Source organism: Ipomoea triloba, chromosome 6, assembly GCF_003576645.1.
Source record: "Ipomoea triloba cultivar NCNSP0323 chromosome 6, ASM357664v1".
Lineage (NCBI taxonomy): Eukaryota > Viridiplantae > Streptophyta > Magnoliopsida > Solanales > Convolvulaceae > Ipomoea > Ipomoea triloba.
Window position 1 is genome coordinate 13,223,564 of NC_044921.1, and position 21,443 is coordinate 13,245,006.

A 21,443-nucleotide genomic window follows, 5' to 3' on the forward strand; every position below is an offset into this window, starting at 1 on the left:
AGGGTGATACTTTGAAACTTTAAAAACATACCACCTCCGTCCCAAAATGGTTGTCTGGTTTGTTTAACGAGCCTTGATTGAAGTAATTTTTAATCCAATTTTTCATAATATTAAGTTTAGCATTAATATTTAGAATTTATATATTTAGAAATTACATTAAAAGTACTATTAAACACAAAAAATTAAATTTAAAAATAAAAAAAAAATTATTAAAGAAAATAAACAAAGAAGAAAAAGTTTGTTTGACCAATGAATAGTAAATAGGACAGGTAAAATGGGACAGAGGAATAATTTTTTAATAATAATAAATATTTATTCAAACTTAACATTTGAAATATTTTGTATTTTCTCATGTTGATTTTAGAAAACTTGTTACAATTGTAAGTAATAATACTTAAAAATACAAACTAATGTATCATAAGTATAGTAGTAATCCTTAAAATATTATTTGAATTTTTATAATTTTTATTTGTGAATTAATTCCTAATAAGTTTTAAAAAATAATTTAACAAATGATAAAAAGTTTATATATAATTCATTAATATGTAAAATATAGCCATTACATTTAAATTCAATAACAAAATGAATCTAATTGCAAAATAATGTTTATCTAAGATATGTTCAGGTTTTTTTTTTGTGGTAGACAATCTCTAGTAACATATAATGTCATATGGGATGATTATGAATTATGATGCTCTCAAAGTTGACAACCCTCATAGTACTTTAATTTGCTTTGGATTTTTGGGCACGATGTATTATTGTAGATTTAAGAGTGCATGTACTTCTGTTGTTGAGAAGAGAATTTATGCTTGCATATTCCTTTCTAAATGGACCACAATAGTGCCATAATGCTTTTGACATGGCCTTCGTCACCAGTGTTGCAAATTTGGGAGAGCCAAGTTTCAAAATCTGTGTCCATATCCTGAGGAATTGAAGCCACTGATTCATAGAACTCCATAAAGGTTTCACTGCACCACATTGAAGAAATAAGTGAAACCTTGACTCTGGTTCTTGACAACACAGTGGACAGTCGATAGGGATTTCAACCCTTCTCCTTACAAGAGCTGTTCTGATAGGAAGGATATTATAGGCACATCGCCACAAAAATTTTAGATCTTTGGGGAAATTTTTAGCCTCCAGAGTTGGTTCCAAGCTTGAAAGTTACATCTATCTGGTTGAGAAGCTTCACTTGTATTTTCCTAATGTTATATTGTGCTTTGAAATGTACTTATCCCCTCCATTCTCTCAATCCCTATGAATAATCAAACGAAATGATGGTCCAGGTTGAAATGTAAAAGTTTAGGGGTGAATAGACTACTAAATTAGAAAGTGATTAATGGTGAAGTATGCAAACGTAAGCAAAGAGCTTAAACTTAAGAACATAGAATTTCTAGTGGCTTGAGGGTGGTGTAATACGCCTATTTCCTTCTTCTCCTATCATGGGTAGGATGGAAAAAAGGGTACATGATCGGGTAGGATGGAAAAAAGGGTACATGATCGAGTATCATGGGTAGGATGGAAAAAAATTGAATTGAAAAAAAAAAAAAAAAAAAAAAAAAAAAACTTAAAGGGTACATGATTGCAACGAACAGAGGAGAAAGCGAGGTTTTACAGCTTCTGATAGCTGCCACTGCTGTCTTGGATCCCTACATAAGTGATAGATAGTTATATAAAGGAAGAGTAATAAGGGGTGTCCTGTGAAAACCTAAGTAAACTTGCACTGGTTTACTATTCATAAACAAAAGCATGCATGTGAAAGTGCTTTCAAAAACCAGACAATATTCTGTGAACAGAAAATTTCCAAGAAAAACGCAGTTTGATTTTTAAAAACTGTATACTCTTTTGAGCATACTATACTACAACTTCCACATATATTTTTATCAGTATACTAAAGTATATTTTTGTGTATACACTTCAAATTTTTCTCATTTTTGTGGATCCCTTTCGGCAGTTTCGCTGAATGCTTTGAGTGCACATGAAGAACATACAAATAGCGGAGCACGATGCTGATCCTTGGTGAACTTGAGGCATTTCATCAAATGGAAATAGCGTTGGCATTCTAAACATCTCTTCCACAAATCTCCTACTATATACCCCTCATTGCATTCTCCACATACTCTTGGCGGTGGTGGTGTTGGCCACTTTCTCTGAAATCCAAACCAAACATATATACATACTCAAATTAAAACAAAATTAAAAGATTTCATCACTAATACAAGTTTAAATCCGGCCTAAACAGGCCGGGCCCTATTCTGTAGATTATGAGAAGATCAAGCTTACCGATGCAGAAACGGAAGGCTTTGCTTTTTTCCCATCCAGCAGTGTAGTATTTGTTGGCACTACACCCACACTCCTTCTAGTATATACCTTTGAATACTTGCTGTCATCATTGAGCAGTTTTGGTGGTTCCTTAGCATTCCCTGATGACACAACTTCTAAAATGGTAGGGAGTTCATTTATCATACCAAAAAGCCGATTCCTGTGACAGCAGATCAGATCAAATCAGAGCAGTAAAATTAAAATTAATTCATTCTTTTTTGGATCAGTATAACACAAATTAAAATGAAACATGCATGCATGTATACCTATCAGCTTTGTCATGGCCAAATCTTGAACTAAAATTGAATGCAACAGAAAGTAGCCATAGGTCACTATGATGTGCAAGCATAGCTAACCACTCCCTTTTTTCCATCCTATCTCGAGCAAAGTTAATGCCCCTAAGGGGTTCAGGAAGAACAGCATGCATAACTTCTTCTGCACCATTCACTTCCCATCGTTCACCCAGATGTCCATAAAGGCTAAGCTTACGCTTATCTGCACCACAATTTCATACAAACACATTTTAATTGTTTCCATGCATGCATTAGGGAATTAATTAAGATGAATAAGGAAGAGAATCTTGATTAAAAATTCACAATATATATCCAAGAAGATGAGCCTAATTATATCACAATATAATCAAGAACGTGCATGAAAGTTTAATCATCAAGACTTGATTTGGACTATTGCAAAGAACATATATATATAAATCTTGCACAAGAAAAGAAAAGAAAAGTTTATAACCTGATAGTGCTGGGTCACAGAGCCTATAAACTTCATCAAAATCTGCAAAAACGCAGGCATGCATGCATAAAGAGAAACCCCATTATATTCAATTCATTCCTTTGTTAATTAAATAGTAGAAATTAAGATATGAAGATCGAAATGGTTTCATTCGTTAATTACCCGTAGTGAGAGCTCTAAGTAAAGCAGCCCTTCGGCCCTTGAATTGTAAGAAAACCTCTTCCACACTTCTTGGATTGAAATGCGCCATTGCCCCCTACCGCTCTGCTAGCTTTCCCGCTCTGATCTGTTTGGGTGTTTATATATAGAAACGTATAAAATGCGAGAGAGACACAGAGTTTTAAAAAGAGAATTAGAGAAGTGTTTTGGGAGGGAAATAGAAAATTTTTTAAACGTTTTTTCTTGAAATTTTGTAAATATGGTATCAAGTTTTTTCTTTTTTTTTTTTTCTTTTCTTTTTGAAAACTGTTATCAAGTTTTTAAATTATGCAACCTTTATATTTTTATTTGGAGCAACCCCAACTAAGTTTGTTGGGTTATTAGTTTTGTAACCACAAAATTTTAAGTTCAATTTTCATCGATAGGTCTATTGATCTTCTATGTGTGAGACCACTACTTTGGGGACAAAAAAACATATCGAAACATTTGTTTATTGATTTAGAAGAGATAGAGTTGTGATAGGTTACATAGAGCTGAGGTGAGGTTAAAAATCAATTGTTATACCATGGACCAGGAAATTCGAATGATGTATATGTTATTAACATATTATGGAGTATATATCTTCAATTAATGAATTATGTATCTTCCATTCATAAATTTTGTATATAATACAATTACTCCCTCTGTCCCATTTTACATGTCCTATTCAGTATTCATTAGTCAAACCAACTCTTTCTTCATTACTTATTTTCTTTAGTAATTTTTTATTATTTTTAAATTTAATTTTTTGTGTTTAATAGTACTTTTAATGTAGTTTCTAAATATGTAAATTTTATATATTAATGTTAAACTTAATATTATGAAAAATTGGATTAAAAATAATTTCGGTCAATCCTCGTTAAACGAATCAGACAATCAAAATGGGACGGAGTTAGTAACATATTATGTACCGTCAATTTAGTGACGTGTACATACTATGTTAATTGAATGTGCATACTTTAAATTTTGTTTTGAAACAGGGTGTACACGGTAAGGTAGACCCTGGTACATAGCATAATCTATACTATATATAAAAGCATTATCCTCCTCTAGAATTTTCCCGACCAAATGTAGGGGTATTTTAGTAATATGGTAATTATAATAATAATAATAATAATAATAATAATAATATTAAATATTAATAATATTAATTATTATTATAGAATAATATTAATGATATAGAATAATATTAATTATAATTGGTTATAATAGGTTATTAGTAATTATGGTTATTATTATGATAGAATAATATTAATGAATGTTGTTTTGATTGTTACAATTTTTTGTAATATTTATCTAAATGTACTCATATTTTGCCTGAGATACAAAAATTATGAATGTCAACCATATTTATTATATATGCTAATAATATCTAATAATTGTAATTGGCAAGTCCCATGTAAAATTAAATCAAATATTTATTATATTTTATTTTCAAATCATTTCCAACCAATTCTCAAATGGTAATAACCTACTAACACGAATTGTTTGCTTACATAATATTATTTTATTAAATTAATTTATTCATTAAATCATAACAAATACTAGCATATTAATGTCACTTATACACGGTAATGTACGTGCAATAAAATTGATAATATTTATATATACACGAAATTGTCTTCAAAATATATATATATATATATATATATATATATATACACACACACACACACACACGAATATCACATCCATAAAGTCATCATTTATTAGTAGAAAATTAAATCAAGAATATGATATATTATTGGAATTGAAAATTAAATCAAGAATATAACATATTATTGGAATTGAAAATTACAAAATAATCTCTATTAATTATAAATTAATTTTTTCATTAAATCGTAAAAAATATTTTTTCAATAATATTATACTATATATATGCTATCGAAAAAATACACGAATTACGAATTCTGGTTGATATACAAAAATTACGAATGTCAATCATATTATATATAATAATAATAATAATAATAATAATAATAATAATAATAATGATATAACTCCTATGCATATTTGTGCCTTAATTGGCACCTAATTGATAGAAAATGAAAAAGGAAACGAAAATCACTAATTGACTATAAATAAAAAAGATCCCTAATTGATTGAAAATGATAAAGAAAACAAAAATTAATCATTAATACTAGAAAATGAAAATTGAAAAAGGGAATGAGAATTACTAATTGCCTGCAAATAAATAAATAAATAAAAAGGATCCATACGCCATGCCTATAAAATGATAGGATCAAACTTGGGTTTGCCTCCCCCTATGCACTACTCAAGAGATTCAAGAATTGGATCCTCTCTCTAAGGTTTTTCCAAGAATGGTGGTTGTCGTCATTCCCGGTCTTGATCGTCGTCGCCATTAACATTTACATTGGTCTGTATTCTTTCTCGGTTTTCTTCCTAATTTCTAAGTTTCCCACATGTATGCATATGTTTATTAGCACGTCTTCAGTGTGCAGGAACATGTATGCATATGTTTAAAGATGGGTCCTTTTTTGTTTTTAAGTCATTTTTATGTGATTTATTTTTGTATATACGTGATGATCTAGCATTGAATCAGTTACTCGGACTTCGATGAAATGGTGGAGAAATGACTTAGCATTCAAGTTATTGTTTTTACTATTCAAAGAAAAACAAAAACAAACCAACAAAAAAACAAAAAATATAAACATATGCATCGATTGAATTGAAGTTTGAGGAATTACCGGAATTAGAAATGGCGAAACGAGAACTTTTGCATCCTTTTCCCTTGAAAATTGAAGTACACACCCAAACACTTCAGCCCAAACAATTAAAAAAAATATTTAGCAAACAATAGAAAAGGAAAATAAAAAATGATTCATAATTCAATGATTAATATTAATAATAATGTTAGCAGTAAAAATGAAAAATGAAAAAGGAAACAAAATTAACTTACGAGGAAAAATAGAAAATAGAACGAAATTAACTTACCAGGAAATGGACTAATAATAATAAGGTTACTAATAAAAAGGAAAATCTTAACAAAATTTCCATTTCGTGCTTTCCCGTCCAACCACTTCTGTCCAGACAATAGAAAATGAAAATTTATTGAGAAAACAATAGAAAAGGAAATAAAAAAAAAAAAGGGTCCATAATTTAATGATTAATAATAATAATAATATTAACAATAAAAAGAAAAAATGAAAAATAAAACATAATTTAATAGTCACACATAGAATAATTATAGAATAAAATCTCTATTCTATTTAGTCATACCTTATATAGCCTAAACTACTACACATCATTCCCGTCATTTCCTTTAATAATAATAACAACAATAATAATAATAATAATAATAATAATAATAATAATAATAATAATAATAATAATAATAATTTGGTTATCTTAATTACTTTACTTTCTATATTTTTGTAATATCGTATCAACCATTTGGACATATAATTAAAAATATTGAATATATACTATATATAAAAGTAAAATCCTCCTATTTCATTTTCTCGCCCAAACTTTTGTAGTCAATTAATTAAATATTTTATTAGTCAAATAATTAATAAAGCTTATTTAGTAAGAAAATGTAAAATCGAAATGAACTAATATCTATTAATTAGTAATATATTATTTTTATATTCACATATCAATACTATTAATAAAAGTAAAATCATCCCCTTCAACTCCCCACACAAACTAATATTACTAATTAATTGGTAAAAAAATTAATAAAATTTAATTGATAACAAAATTTTATTTATCAAATTATGAGAATAATTAAACCATTATAATTGTAAGAATAATGGAAACAAATTATGAAATAATAAATATATAAGAAAATTCCTTGAAAATTATGAGTAATTTTATAAGAAAAAATAATTTACTAATTATTATTTACACAAATAATAATATTTCGAATACTTATCTATACTTCTATATCTATACTACTATTAATAAAAATAAAATCATCCTTTGTAAAAAATTTCGCCCAAACAATAGTAAAGATAAAATGGAAAAAAAAAAAACTAATTTTACTAATTGATTGAAAATATAAAAAGGTCCTAATAGAAAAGGAAACGGAAATTAGGCAAACTGGAAAAGTAAAAGGATATTACTAATTAAATGAAAATTGATTGAAAATTATTTAAAAACTTTTAAAAACAATAATTACACTTTCCTTTTGAAAACTTTAAGTTATTTAAACTTTAAAAAATTAATTAAACATGGGTTGTTATATTTTTTTATAATAATTACAATTAATTCATTCAAATATGGAGGAGGAAGAAAAACTAAATGCGATACGGTGAAAATGAATATACTTAAGGTATAAATGTATAATTGCACATATATTAGTGTAATTGACTAATAATAATTGTCTAATAATTATTATGATAATTAAGCTAAACATTGGTCATATTACATAATATAATATAATTAAATTATTTTCCATTTTTCTCATATTTATTTTAGTAATAATATAATTACATAAGTCATATTACATATCGATATTTTATGATAATTGTAAACAAACAAGTCATATATTATTCAATTAATTGTGTAATACTTTTGCACTAATCTTATAATCAAATAAATGTATAAGTTCAATATTAGAATTTTTTATAATTTCATCTTTATTTTTAATATCTAAATATATAATAAAAAAATAAATTGCGCTATATAATATTCGATGTCATCACACGGATAGTTGGAAAATTATTTGCTCTATTTCATTAATTGCGCTATATAATATTCGATGTTACAATTTATATAATTGTATATCAATCCAAATATTCTTAAAATACTATAACAAATCTATTCCGTGCAACGCACGGGCGAAAATACTAGTTTGCTATAAAAAAAATTGATTGGGTATTATAGTTATACCCTGCAATATTTATGTGTTGTGCTAACTTGGCTCAACTACCATCGGCCCATCTTGATTCATTGACTTTGATAAGTCCAACCTAGTGATCATCCCCGTTAAAAGAGAGTAAAAATCTAGACTTAAAATTTAAGTTAGATTTCAACACTCCCATAAGGGTATATGTTGACTCCTTGACTCTATTACGATGTAGTATCTGCTCATATCTACTTTCTCAACTAAATGAAGTACAAAGAGCCCTATGCTGTCTACTTAACTAAATAGTCTAAGGAAATTTATTTTACAAAAACAAAGTTGCATGGAAATAAATATTTTCAAGATATATAGGATAAAACTTTAGTAAATTTATATAAGATATGGCAAGTATAGAAAGGTAGTGTTTTGAAAGTGATGTAATTTTTTTACTCTACTCTTCTCCTATCAATTGGTATTTCCAATTCATACAAATACAGTGGACAATTAAGCCAAACATATCCTTTTGATTAGTAAACCAGTGCAAGTTTACTTAGGTTTTCACAGGACAACCCTTATTACTCTTCCTTTATATAACTATCTATCACTTATGTAGGGATCCAAGACAGCAGTGGCAGCTATCAGAAGCTGTGAAACCTCGCTTTCTCCTCTGTTCGTTGCAATCATGTACCCTTTAATTTTTTATTTTTTATTTTTTTCAATTCAACTTTTTTCCATCCTACCCATGATACTCGATCATGTACCCTTTTTTCCATCCTACCCGATTATGTACCATTTTTTCCATCCTACCCATGATAGGAGAAGAAGGAAATAGGCGTATTACACCACCCTCAAGCCACTAGAAATTCTATGTTCTTAAGTTTAAGCTCTTTACTTACGTTTGCATACTTCACCATTAATCACTTTCTAATTTAGTAGTCTATTCACCCCTAAACTTTTACATTTCAACCTGGACCATCATTTCGTTTGATTATTCATAGGGATTGAGAGAATGGAGGGGATAAGTACATTTCAAAGCACAATATAACATTAGGAAAATACAAGTGGAACTTGAGCATGCAATTAATCAAACCAAACTACTTCGATCTCATAAACAAAAGCATCCATGTGAAAGTGCTTTCAAAAATCAGACAATATTCTCTGAATAGAAAATTTCCAAGATAAACTAACGCAGTTAGATTTTTAAAAACTGTATACTTTTTTGGGCATACTATACTACAACTTCCACATATATTTTTATCAATATACTAAAATATATTTTTGTGTATACACTTCAAAATTTTCCCATTTTTGTGGATGCCCCTGCGGCAGTTTCGCCTAATACTTTGAGTGCACATGAAGTACATACAAATAGCGGGGCACGATGCTGATCCTTGGTGAACTTGAGGCATTTCATCAAATGGAAAGAGGTTTGGCATTCGAAACAGATCTTCCACAAATCTCCTACTATATACCCCTCATTGCATTCTCCACATACTCTTGGCGGTGGTGGCGTTGGCCACTTTCTCTGAAATCCAAACCAAACATATATATATACTCAAATTAAAACATCACTAATACAAGTTTAAATCCGGCCTATTTAGGCCGAGCCCTAGCCTTCACCCCTATCCTGGAAGGTTAGGAGAAGATCAAGGTAAATCTCGAAATGTGCCTATAACTTACCGATGCAGAAACGGAAGGCTCTGCTTTTTTCGCATCCCGTGTATTTGTTGGCACTGCACCCACACTCCTTCTAGTATATACCTTTGAATACTTGCTGTCATCATTGAGCAGTTTTGGTGGTTGCTTAGCTTTCCCTGACACAACTTCTAAAATGGTAGGGAGTTGATTTATCATAGCGAAAAGCCTACTCCTGTGACAGCAGATCAGAGCAGTTAAATTAAAATTAATTCATTCATAAGTATAACACAAATTAAAATATAACATGCATGCCTATCAGCTTTGTCATGGCCAAATCTTGAACTAAAATTGAATGCAACAGAAAGTAGCCATAGGTGACTATGATGTGCAAGCATAGCTAGCCACTCCCTTTTTTCCATCCTATCTCGAGCAAAGTTAATGCCCCTAAGGGGTTCAGGAAGAACAGCATGCATAACTTCTTCTGCACCATTCACTTCCCATCGTTCACACGGATATCCATAAAGGCTAAGCTTATGCTTATCTGCACCACAATTACATACAAACACATTTTGATTACAAGCTTATTTTATCCATAAAGGAAGAGAATCTTGATTACAAGTTCACAATATATATCCAAGAAGATGAGCCTAGCTAATTACTAATAATTAAAGATTGGATGGGTAATATAATCAAGAACATGCATGAAAGTTTAATCATCAAGACTTAATTTGGACTATTATATTGTTCAAAGAAAAAAAGAACATATATAAATCTTGCACAAGAAAAGAAAAGAGAAGTTTATAACCTGATAGTGCTGGGTCACACAGCCTATAAACTTCATCAAAATCTGCAAAAACGCAGGCATGCATAAAGAGAAACCCCATTCAATTCATTTCTTTGTTAATTAAATAGTAGAATGAAAGATATGAAGATCGAAATGGTTTGATTGGTTAATTACCCGTAGTGAGAGCTCTGAGTAAAGCAGCCCTTCGGCCCTTGAATTGTAAGAAAACCTCTTCCACACTTCTTGGATTGAAATGCTCCATTGCCCCCTACCGCTGCTAGCTTTCGCGCTCTGATCTGTTTGGCTGTTTATATATAGAAAAATGCGAGAGACACATCGTTTAAAAAAAGAGAAGTTTTTTGGGAGGGAAATAGAAAAATTTTTAAACGCTTTTTCTTGAAATTTTGTAAATATGTTGGGTTGTTTGTTAACCACAAAATTTTAATTTTAATTCTCCTCGTCTATCGATCTAGACCACTACTTTTGGGACAAAAAACATATCAAAACTATGTCATTGGTTTTTTTATTTAGAAGAAAGAGAGAGTTGTGATAGGTTACATAGCTGAGGTAAGGTTAAAAATCAATTGTTATACCGTAGATCACGAAAATCAAATTATGTATATATTGTTAACATATTATAGAGTACATATCTTCAATTAATAAATTATGTATTTTCAATTCATAAATTTTTTATATAATACAATTAACATATTATGTACCGTCAGTTTAGTGACATGTACATACTATGTTAATTGAATGTGCATAATTTAAATTTCGTTTTGGATCAGGGTGTACACCGTAAGATAGACCTTGGTTCATGGTACAATTTACTATGAAAAATCGAGTGGGTACTATAGTTATGCCCTGCAATATTTATGTGTTGAGTTAACTTGCTCAACTACCATTGGCCTATCTTGATTCATTGACTTTGATGAGTTCAACCTGGTGGTCATCCTGATTAAAACTTAAAAGAGAGTAAAAATCTAGATGGGATGAATAGATTTTTAAAGGCAAAAGGGTCAAACAGACTCATGTACTAACACTGATTGTTCATTCATCACCATGAACTAAAATATGGTCCATCTAAGTCATTATACTCCTAATTATTTTTCATCTAGCATTTTTAGCCTATTTCTAACAAGTAACCCATCTAATTTGTCGACATGGAAAAATAAAATAATAAAAAATGATGACATGTTATTTATATGAATGTTTTGGATGATTTTACCCTATTTCATTAATGAAGAAAATGAATTCTTGCAATGAAATAGGGTAGAAATCAAAGTTGTTATATAATGTTTTAATTACAGTGTACTGCACTATTGTGTATGTATAGTGGGGTATTCAAAGTTGTTCAGCAATGAAATTTCATGAAAATCGATATATGAAAATTAAATATAATAACTTAAGATATTGTATTGGGTAAATTTTATTATTTTTTAAAAAATAATTTAATTTTCATATATCGATTTTCTTGTAATCTCATTGTCGAACGACACTGAATACTCCGCTATACATACACAGTGTACTGTACTGTAGTTGAAACTTTATATAGCAACTTTGATTTCTGCTCTATTTCATTGCAAGAAATCATCCAAAAATACAATATCTTAAGTTATTCAATTATCCAAAAATCCAAAAATATTAATTTATTTTTAAAATAAAATAAATTTACCCAATACAATATCTTAAGTTATTATAAAAATAATTTAATTTTCATATATCGATTTCCATGAAATCTCATTGCCAAACAATAGTGAATACCCCGCTATACATACACTGTAGTTAAAACTTTATATAGCAATTTTGATTTCTACCCTACATTGCAATAAATTATTTTTTTCATTAATGAAATAGGGTAGAAATCATCCAAAACATCCATATAAATAACATGTCATCATTTTTTCTAATTTTATTTTTACATGTCATCAAATTAGATGGGTTACTTGTTAGAAATAGGCTAAAAATGCTACATGAAAAATAATTAGGAGTATAATGGCCTAAATGGACCACATTTTAATTCATGGTTCTAGATGAACAATCAATGGTAGTACATGGACCTATTTGACCCTTTTGCCATTTTTAAATATTTTTTCAAAAGATTAGAGGTGACAAATACTTAATAAGAAAATTTAAGTTCGATTTTCAAACTCCGATAAGGGTATGTTGGCTATGTTTGACAAACCTAGCTGAAAAGGTAGCTGAAAGTTGAAAAATAGCTGAAAATTGAAAAGCTATAAGCTCGAAGCTGAAATCTGAAGAGCTGTTATGTTTAGAAGTGTTTGCTAAACTTAGCTTTTTGATAAGCTAATAAATGTAAAAAGACTAAAAAGAACATCTTCATACAATTTAAACAGTTTTAAATTAAATTTAAATATGTTTGTGTATATATTAAAATATAAAATAGTGAAATCAATATATTTTAATAAAATATAAAGTAAGAACATATATTTGAAAACATATAAAGTAAAACAGAATGTTTATAATTCATAAGATTAGTTCATACAAAAATCAATGTTCAAACACAAATGTCAAATTGAAATTACAACCAAACATATTGAAGAGAAAAAGTCAAAAAGGTTTAGCCAAAAAGGTTTTAATTGGGAAGGGTAAATGATGTCATTTCTTTAAAATAATAAGGTTAAAGATGGAAAAAAAAGTTAGGAAGCTACTAGCTTATTTTGAAATAGGTAGCGTTCAAAAATAAGCTCTTATTTTAAACTACTAGCTTATTTTAGAAATATTACCAAACAGCTTATAGCTTATTAGTAGTTTAAAATAAGCTATAAGCTCTGCAAACAGAGCCGTTGACTACTTAACTAAATAGTCTAAGGAAATTTATTTTACAAAAACAAAGTTGTATATATGGAAATAAATATTTCCAAGATACACACCTTAAAACTTTAGTAAATATAAGATATGACGATGATAGAAAGGTAAAGTGTAAATGTAAAATGACATGATAAATTTTATAGTGTTTTGAAAGTGATGATGTAATCTTTTTACCCCACTCTTCTCCTATCAATTGGTATCTCCAATTCATACAAATACAGTGAATAAGCTAAACATATCCTTTTAATTAGTAACCCCCTCCGAGTTTACTTAGGTTTTCACAGGACAACCCTTATTACTCTTCATCTAACTATATCTATCACTTAGGTAGGGATCTGGGACAGCAGTGGCAGCTATCAGAAGCTGTAAAACCTCGCTTTCTCCTATGTTCGTTGCACACATAACTCGATCATGTCTAGCAATCATGTACCCTTTAAACTTTTATCAATTCAACTTTAAGCACCATGTACCCCTTTTTAGTCCCATTACAAGCTCTAAAAGTCCTAAGTGATTCTAGTTGTGTGTGACTTACCCATAGTTCCTTTGGATTCATATGCATGCTTGTGTCCTACAGGTTTGGCAGATTTGTGGGTGTTTGTCTTTAGCCTTTTTGCGTGGCAAATAGGGGAGTATTGGTCATCATATTTTGCCAAAAAAAAGACGTCAAAGGGGAAGATGGTTGGTTTTTAATTATTATTGACGTACTGCAATTATTGTCAAAATATTCTTACTGCAATGTTCAAGAAAAATGTCCTTGTTTAGAATGCTCCATGTTTATAGTTCTTTCCCATCTTTATTTTGGTATCTTGCTTGTTCATATGGAAAGATTGTATGTATTAAGGTTTTATAGTATAGTAGTATATAAGAGGCAATACAATATGTTTAGAGGTGCAGAAGATAGTCAAATCTGTCAAAGAAGACTGATGCATAAAGGTACTAAATAGGGATGTTGACTTTTTTGTGTAGATTTGACATGGATGGGACAAAAATGTGTAAGAATAAAAAGTTGGATTAAAATATGTAAAGTACTATGCTAATTACCTTCTTCTCATTAGGATTTTTGAGAAGAAAATAATGAGCCTACCTTCTTTAACCTAAAAAAAAAAAAAAAAAAATTGGAGAGGCTACATTTAATAATAATAATAATAATAATAATTATTATTATTATTATTATTATTATTTAATATTTAATACAACTATATTTGTTATTATTATATACGACTACAGTAGTCGTAGTTGGTTTTAACAAAAAAAAAAAAAAAAAAAAAAAAAAACAGTAGTCGTAGTTACGTTAGTGTTATTTTGTTGGCTATTATTATTTCATACGAGTACAGTAGAGAGTAATAGTTATTATTATTATTATTATTATTATTATTATTGACAGATATATCGAAAGGTTTGAACAGTCGAGTCGCACTATCGATTCTGAACATGAAGATGAAGATGCCCTAAATACTGCGAGTTCTGATCATAAAATTCAGCCTATGCATTTCGATTTTATGTTGCTAATTAATATTTAATAAAATAAAAATTATAAAAAAACAAATTCGAAGTAATAAAAATTGGAAGGGTTGTGTTCTAGTTAAATATAAAATTACGAAGGATGCTTATCAAACCGTATCAATTCTTTAATTGCTTTGAATATCTTATAATCACATATATTAAATAAATTAATGGTGTTTACATCTCTAATTAATTAATATATAAAAGTGTATAGTAGTAAAGAAGTCTTAAATTAAAATAAAGGGAAAATGACACTTTTTCCCCGTATGTTATGTGCATATAGCACTTTTCCTCCTGTGTTATTAAAGTGACAGTTTTCTCCCCTGAAATGTTAAATTGACATTGTTACCCTTAAAAATAATTATTTCATTTATTTTTCTTCTCCAACAAATTATTATTTATATGTATGGATGATCATTTCTTCTCCAACAAATTATTATTTATATGTATGGATGATCATGATTCCTCCAACAAATTATTATTTATATGTATGGATGATCATGATTCTGTTCGAACCTAACCAAACACTGTAACAATCGTATCGAAATAGTATGGACGGTTCTGGTTACGATTCAGAACCGAAAATTTTAAAATTAAATAATTGTTGAACCGTGAACCGGAACTTAACTACAGTCATATATAATGAAAATAATCAAACACTTATTTTGATAAATCGGTACGGTTCGGTTCTAATTTCGATTTTAAACCGCCAATCAAAACTTATGTATTTATTTACTACGTATTTATTTTTATAATTTTATTTCTTATTTAAAAATAGTCGAAATTTAACAATTATTTTATTTTATTTTTTCGGTTCTGAACCGTAACCGTGACCGTCTATACTATTTAAGTTCAATTGCTACAGTGTTCGATTAGGTTCGTATCGAACCGTGATCTTCCATACATATTAGTAACAATTGATTGGAGAATAAAAATAAATGAAATAGTTATTTTAAGGGCAAAAATGTCAATTTAACATTACAAGGGAGAAAACTATCACTTTTAAAATAACTGAGGGAGGAAAACTGCTACTTTAATAACACAGGGGGGAAAAGTGCTATAAGCATATAACATAGGGGGAAAAAGTGCCATATATAAATAAAAGTGAAAAGAAGGCAATTTTGTGGCATTTATGGTCAAAGCAAAAAATAAATAAATAAAAGAAGGCATTCCAATTACTTTCTTTTTAAATAGGATTTTGAAAAGAAGGTAATGCCATTATTACCTTACACATTTTTGTCTAGTGTTTTGAATCAACACATTTTGGTCCATATGATGTCAAATCCACACATTTAAAGCAATGACTCAGTGAGAGAGAATGGTCCCAAGGTTCTTGTCTCACTGGGCATACCTCAAAAAAGCAACAAAGGCAAGGATAACATACAAGGTAAGCTAAGCTAAGCTCCTTTAATTTCTTTTTATGATAGCTTGGTGTTTAATACAGATGTCTTCCTCAAAGTCTTAGGGGGTGTATTCAATCACAACTTTCATGAATTTTTAAATACTTTTAAAGTGATGGATTTTAATTGACTTTTGTAGAGTTTTTGTAAATTTTCTAGAATCTTTTAAACTTTTATAAACTTTGTAAAAGTTTATAAATATCCATAGAACAAACATTTATAGACTTTTAAAAACTTTTTCATATTAAAAAGTTTACAAAAGTCATTAAAACTCTAAATTGAATACACCCTCACAAACATTCCATAACTTCTATTAATATATTATCTATAAATTAGTGCATTGTAAAAATAAAATAAAATAAAAAATACTGATGTCACAAACATAGAGTATATATTCATAAAGAAAATATAATCAATTTTTATAAATATAACCAATAAAAATATTTCTTGAACTAATGAAACAACTAATGATGAGTAATATAATTATCAAAATGTTTAGAATGAAAAAGTACAAATTTTCCTTCAACACATATCCAAAGCTATTTTAGCCCTCCATTCATTTGCATGCTCCCGGTGTTGCTCTTGAGTTTCAAACAGTTGTTCAAAATTATCTACATCATTCATTGGTAAAGGTGAAGGAGATTCATCACTATCTAGCTCAATTGGAAACTCATCGCTACGACACTCCTTGCGAAGAAAATTATGAAGTCCTCTTCTCCACAGTTAACTTGCTTAAACCTCCACTNTTTTCTTCTCCAACAAATTATTATTTATATGTATGGATGATCATGATTCTGTTCGAACCTAACCAAACACTGTAACAATCGTATCGAAATAGTATGGACGGTTCTGGTTACGATTCAGAACCGAAAATTTTAAAATTAAATAATTGTTGAACCGTGAACCGGAACTTAACTACAGTCATATATAATGAAAATAATCAAACACTTATTTTGATAAATCGGTACGGTTCGGTTCTAATTTCGATTTTAAACCGCCAATCAAAACTTATGTATTTATTTACTACGTATTTATTTTTATAATTTTATTTCTTATTTAAAAATAGTCGAAATTTAACAATTATTTTATTTTATTTTTTCGGTTCTGAACCGTAACCGTGACCGTCTATACTATTTAAGTTCAATTGCTACAGTGTTCGATTAGGTTCGTATCGAACCGTGATCTTCCATACATATTAGTAACAATTGATTGGAGAATAAAAATAAATGAAATAGTTATTTTAAGGGCAAAAATGTCAATTTAACATTACAAGGGAGAAAACTATCACTTTTAAAATAACTGAGGGAGGAAAACTGCTACTTTAATAACACAGGGGGGAAAAGTGCTATAAGCATATAACATAGGGGGAAAAAGTGCCATATATAAATAAAAGTGAAAAGAAGGCAATTTTGTGGCATTTATGGTCAAAGCAAAAAATAAATAAATAAAAGAAGGCATTCCAATTACTTTCTTTTTAAATAGGATTTTGAAAAGAAGGTAATGCCATTATTACCTTACACATTTTTGTCTAGTGTTTTGAATCAACACATTTTGGTCCATATGATGTCAAATCCACACATTTAAAGCAATGACTCAGTGAGAGAGAATGGTCCCAAGGTTCTTGTCTCACTGGGCATACCTCAAAAAAGCAACAAAGGCAAGGATAACATACAAGGTAAGCTAAGCTAAGCTCCTTTAATTTCTTTTTATGATAGCTTGGTGTTTAATACAGATGTCTTCCTCAAAGTCTTAGGGGGTGTATTCAATCACAACTTTCATGAATTTTTAAATACTTTTAAAGTGATGGATTTTAATTGACTTTTGTAGAGTTTTTGTAAATTTTCTAGAATCTTTTAAACTTTTATAAACTTTGTAAAAGTTTATAAATATCCATAGAACAAACATTTATAGACTTTTAAAAACTTTTTCATATTAAAAAGTTTACAAAAGTCATTAAAACTCTAAATTGAATACACCCTCACAAACATTCCATAACTTCTATTAATATATTATCTATAAATTAGTGCATTGTAAAAATAAAATAAAATAAAAAATACTGATGTCACAAACATAGAGTATATATTCATAAAGAAAATATAATCAATTTTTATAAATATAACCAATAAAAATATTTCTTGAACTAATGAAACAACTAATGATGAGTAATATAATTATCAAAATGTTTAGAATGAAAAAGTACAAATTTTCCTTCAACACATATCCAAAGCTATTTTAGCCCTCCATTCATTTGCATGCTCCCGGTGTTGCTCTTGAGTTTCAAACAGTTGTTCAAAATTATCTACATCATTCATTGGTAAAGGTGAAGGAGATTCATCACTATCTAGCTCAATTGGAAACTCATCGCTACGACACTCCTTGCGAAGAAAATTATGAAGTCCTCTTCTCCACAGTTAACTTGCTTAAACCTCCACTACTATTACGCCATCCATTTTTTATGGCATCAACCATGAGTTGTAACAACTCGTTACTCCCCTCAGGTGCCCATAATGCATAATTTCCATTAACTTATTTTTACATTTACTCTTTTCTTGATGAGTATCTCACATTTATAATTACTATAAAATAAATAAAGAATCTCTTAAAAAATTCAACTTGATACAAATATACATATACATACATACATATATATATATATATATATATATATATATATATATATATATATATTAATAATTAATAAGCATACAATTATATAAAATTATAAACATATTAATTAAATAAAATTAAAAAATTATAAATTAAAATATTTTCTGCAACCAGCAGCAAATATTATTGCTGCGAACAGCAGCTGCTGCTGTTCGCAGCAGATTCTTGCTGGGATCGCAGCAATTATTTTGTTGCGATGGCAACAAAAAAATTGCTTGAACATTAAAAAAAAAGTATTTATGAAAGATTTGAAATGTAACGTAAAATTGATGAAAAATTTGCCTAGTTTAGATAGAGGAAAAAAAAAGTCTGTAGAGAATCTTGAAAAGTTTGGGGTTGGAGGGTTGAATTTCATCTATTTGTATTAATGAAGAGAAAGTCTATAGAAATCCTATTTTGAAAGAGTTTGTGAAAGTCAGTAACTTTTTGAATACTAGTAGATTTTTAATAACTCTATAAAAGTATGAATCGAATACCTGTATACTTTTAAAAAGTTTTGAAAAGTTTGAATTGAATACAGGTAGACTTTTAAAGAGTTTATATTATAAAAGTCTAAATTGAATACCACCAACTTTTAAAGTTGATAAAAGTATTTAAAAGTTCATGAAAGTCATGATTGAATACACCCCCCTTAGTTCAAGTGAGAGTATCTTAGATATTTATTTATTTATTTAATTTTTTTAAAAAAAATCTTAGATATTAAAATATAGAATTAGTGGAAGTGTTTTCGTCATTCTCTACTATACGGAGTGGACAAAAAGGGACGGAATTGGTAATCAACTAACTGTACAATTCTCCCACGGTATGGGCAATTTTCATTAGTTCAGCCACGCAGAAACAAAACTTTTCGGCATCGGCAACTTTGGAGTTACGTTGGGTAATGCAATTATAGCTTTGTATAAGAAAAATATAGAAACTTGAATGGCGTGGACAAACCTCGAAGTCAACATACTGACTATCAGTTAAATAAAACCTTACAAAATTATCAAAATCACCGTCGTTATTATCCTCGATCACATTTCTACGCTCTTCCATAATTCTAGGACATTACTTTTCCGCGCAGGCAATGCACACCTGTGCATCACCCGTACGACACCCGTACGACACCTGTGCAAAGTTAACTCATACTGGTTTATTTTCTAATAAATGCATGTACTCATTGCTTTTGATAGCTTCTTGTAAAATACTCCCATTCAATCCTTGTATTCAAGACCAAGCTAAGGCATATATAGAAAGAAATTAAAGTAGCTTAGCTTAGCTTTAGCTTGTTAGTTCCATCTTTTTTGTCCTTTACATTAATTTGTCTGTCTTTGTTGCTTTTATTTTATGAGGTTCGTACGCCCAGTGAGACAACCAACTTCGGACCATTCTTCTTCTTCTTCTACACTACACTTTAGAGATTCTAATTTAACCTTTAAGTCTCACTACAAGAATTTGATATTTTTAGCATTTTATTCCAAATAAATAATTTTCAAAACAGACTAATTAGTCCATTCAATAGTTGAAAGAGAAAAGCACAAATTAAGAATTTGGGACAAAGGCTAAATGTCTAATTATACTACAAGTCTTCCCAAACATTATTTTCCCAACTTCAATGGTACTTTGAGAATTAATTTCTAGTTCACCCATCTATTATTTATTTTGAGCATATAATATATGAAATTAAATGTCTGACACTCGACTTAATAGAATTATTATTATTATTATTATTATTATTATTATTATTATTATTATTATTATTGTAGTAAAAAAGACAATGCAATTGCCTTCTTCTTAACTTTTTTTTAAAAAAAAAAAAAAAAAAGCGAAAAGAAGGTAATTGCATTGCCTTCTTTGTGGCATTTTGGTCGAAGAGAAAAAAATAAAAGAAGGTAGTCCAATTACCTTCTTTTCAAATAGGGTTTTGAAAAAAAGGTAATGACATTTAGAGTCGTCAAAACGGGCTTAGCCTGCCGGGTTAACCCGTCCCGCCCCGCGAAAAGGACGGGGCGGGCTTTAATATTTTGGACCCGTATTTTGGCGGGCTTTTTAGCCCGCCCCCGCTTAAACCGCGGGCTTGGCGGGCCAGCTGGGGCCCGCCAAATATATAATAAACAAATTATTTAAATAAAATTCAACAGTAATATATATATTCCCCAGCCAAATATATAATAAACAAATTATTTAAATAAAATTCAACAGTAATATATATATTTTACGTTTACAGTATATTGGCCCGTATTTTGGCGGGCTTTTTAGCCCGCCCCCGCCATATGGCGGGCTTTGGCGGGCGGGGCCCGCCAGCACGTTTCGACAGCTCTAATGACATTAGTACTTTACATACATTTTTGTGTAGGATTTTGAATCAACACATTTTTGTCCAAATGATGTCAAATCCACACAATTATTGCTATGTGTCGTATTAAATAATGGACTTCAGTCTAGTCTGGAGGAAGATGTGTTTTAATTGTTCAAAAGGGAGTCTGAAGCAATGAGAGTTGCATGGTTATCATGACAAGAGGAATCCTATAGCATGAGAGGGTCGTGTTTATTAATTCCAAGTGGTACT

At 29.3% G+C, this 21,443-nt stretch overlaps 2 protein-coding genes across 2 annotated transcripts; both read right to left on the minus strand.

The window, feature by feature from the left end:
* Window positions 1-823: 823 nt before the first annotated feature.
* Window positions 824-3,313, minus strand: LOC116023499 (PHD finger protein ALFIN-LIKE 4-like). Its single transcript, XM_031264502.1, has 7 exons — window positions 3,226-3,313; window positions 3,064-3,105; window positions 2,586-2,814; window positions 2,281-2,479; window positions 1,989-2,147; window positions 1,576-1,646; window positions 824-968 (listed from the first exon to the last, which is right to left on the minus strand). The coding sequence occupies exons 1-7, from the start codon at window positions 3,311-3,313 to the stop codon at window positions 824-826; spliced, it is 933 nt and encodes a 310-aa protein (XP_031120362.1).
* Window positions 3,314-9,680: 6,367 nt separating this feature from the next.
* On the minus strand, window positions 9,681-10,755 carry LOC116023500 (PHD finger protein ALFIN-LIKE 9-like). The gene is made up of 5 exons (XM_031264503.1): window positions 10,668-10,755; window positions 10,515-10,556; window positions 10,022-10,250; window positions 9,752-9,941; window positions 9,681-9,698 (listed from the first exon to the last, which is right to left on the minus strand). Exons 1-5 carry the CDS (start codon window positions 10,753-10,755, stop codon window positions 9,681-9,683), a joined length of 567 nt encoding a protein of 188 aa, XP_031120363.1.
* Between the last annotated feature and the right edge of the window lie 10,688 nt (window positions 10,756-21,443).

Coding starts and splice junctions, on each gene's coding strand:
- LOC116023499 (XM_031264502.1), bottom strand. CDS start 3,313: ATGGCGCATTTCAATCCAAGAAGTGTGGAAGAGGTTTTCTTACAATTC. Junction 2,815..3,063: donor CTGTGACCCAGCACTATCAG/GTTATAAACTTT, acceptor ATTGTGGTGCAG/ATAAGCGTAAGCTTAGCCTT. Junction 2,480..2,585: donor GGCCATGACAAAGCTGATAG/GTATACATGCAT, acceptor CTGCTGTCACAG/GAATCGGCTTTTTGGTATGA.
- LOC116023500 (XM_031264503.1), bottom strand. CDS start 10,755: ATGGAGCATTTCAATCCAAGAAGTGTGGAAGAGGTTTTCTTACAATTC. Junction 10,557..10,667: donor ACTCAGAGCTCTCACTACGG/GTAATTAACCAA, acceptor GCGTTTTTGCAG/ATTTTGATGAAGTTTATAGG. Junction 9,942..10,021: donor GGCCATGACAAAGCTGATAG/GCATGCATGTTA, acceptor CTGCTGTCACAG/GAGTAGGCTTTTCGCTATGA.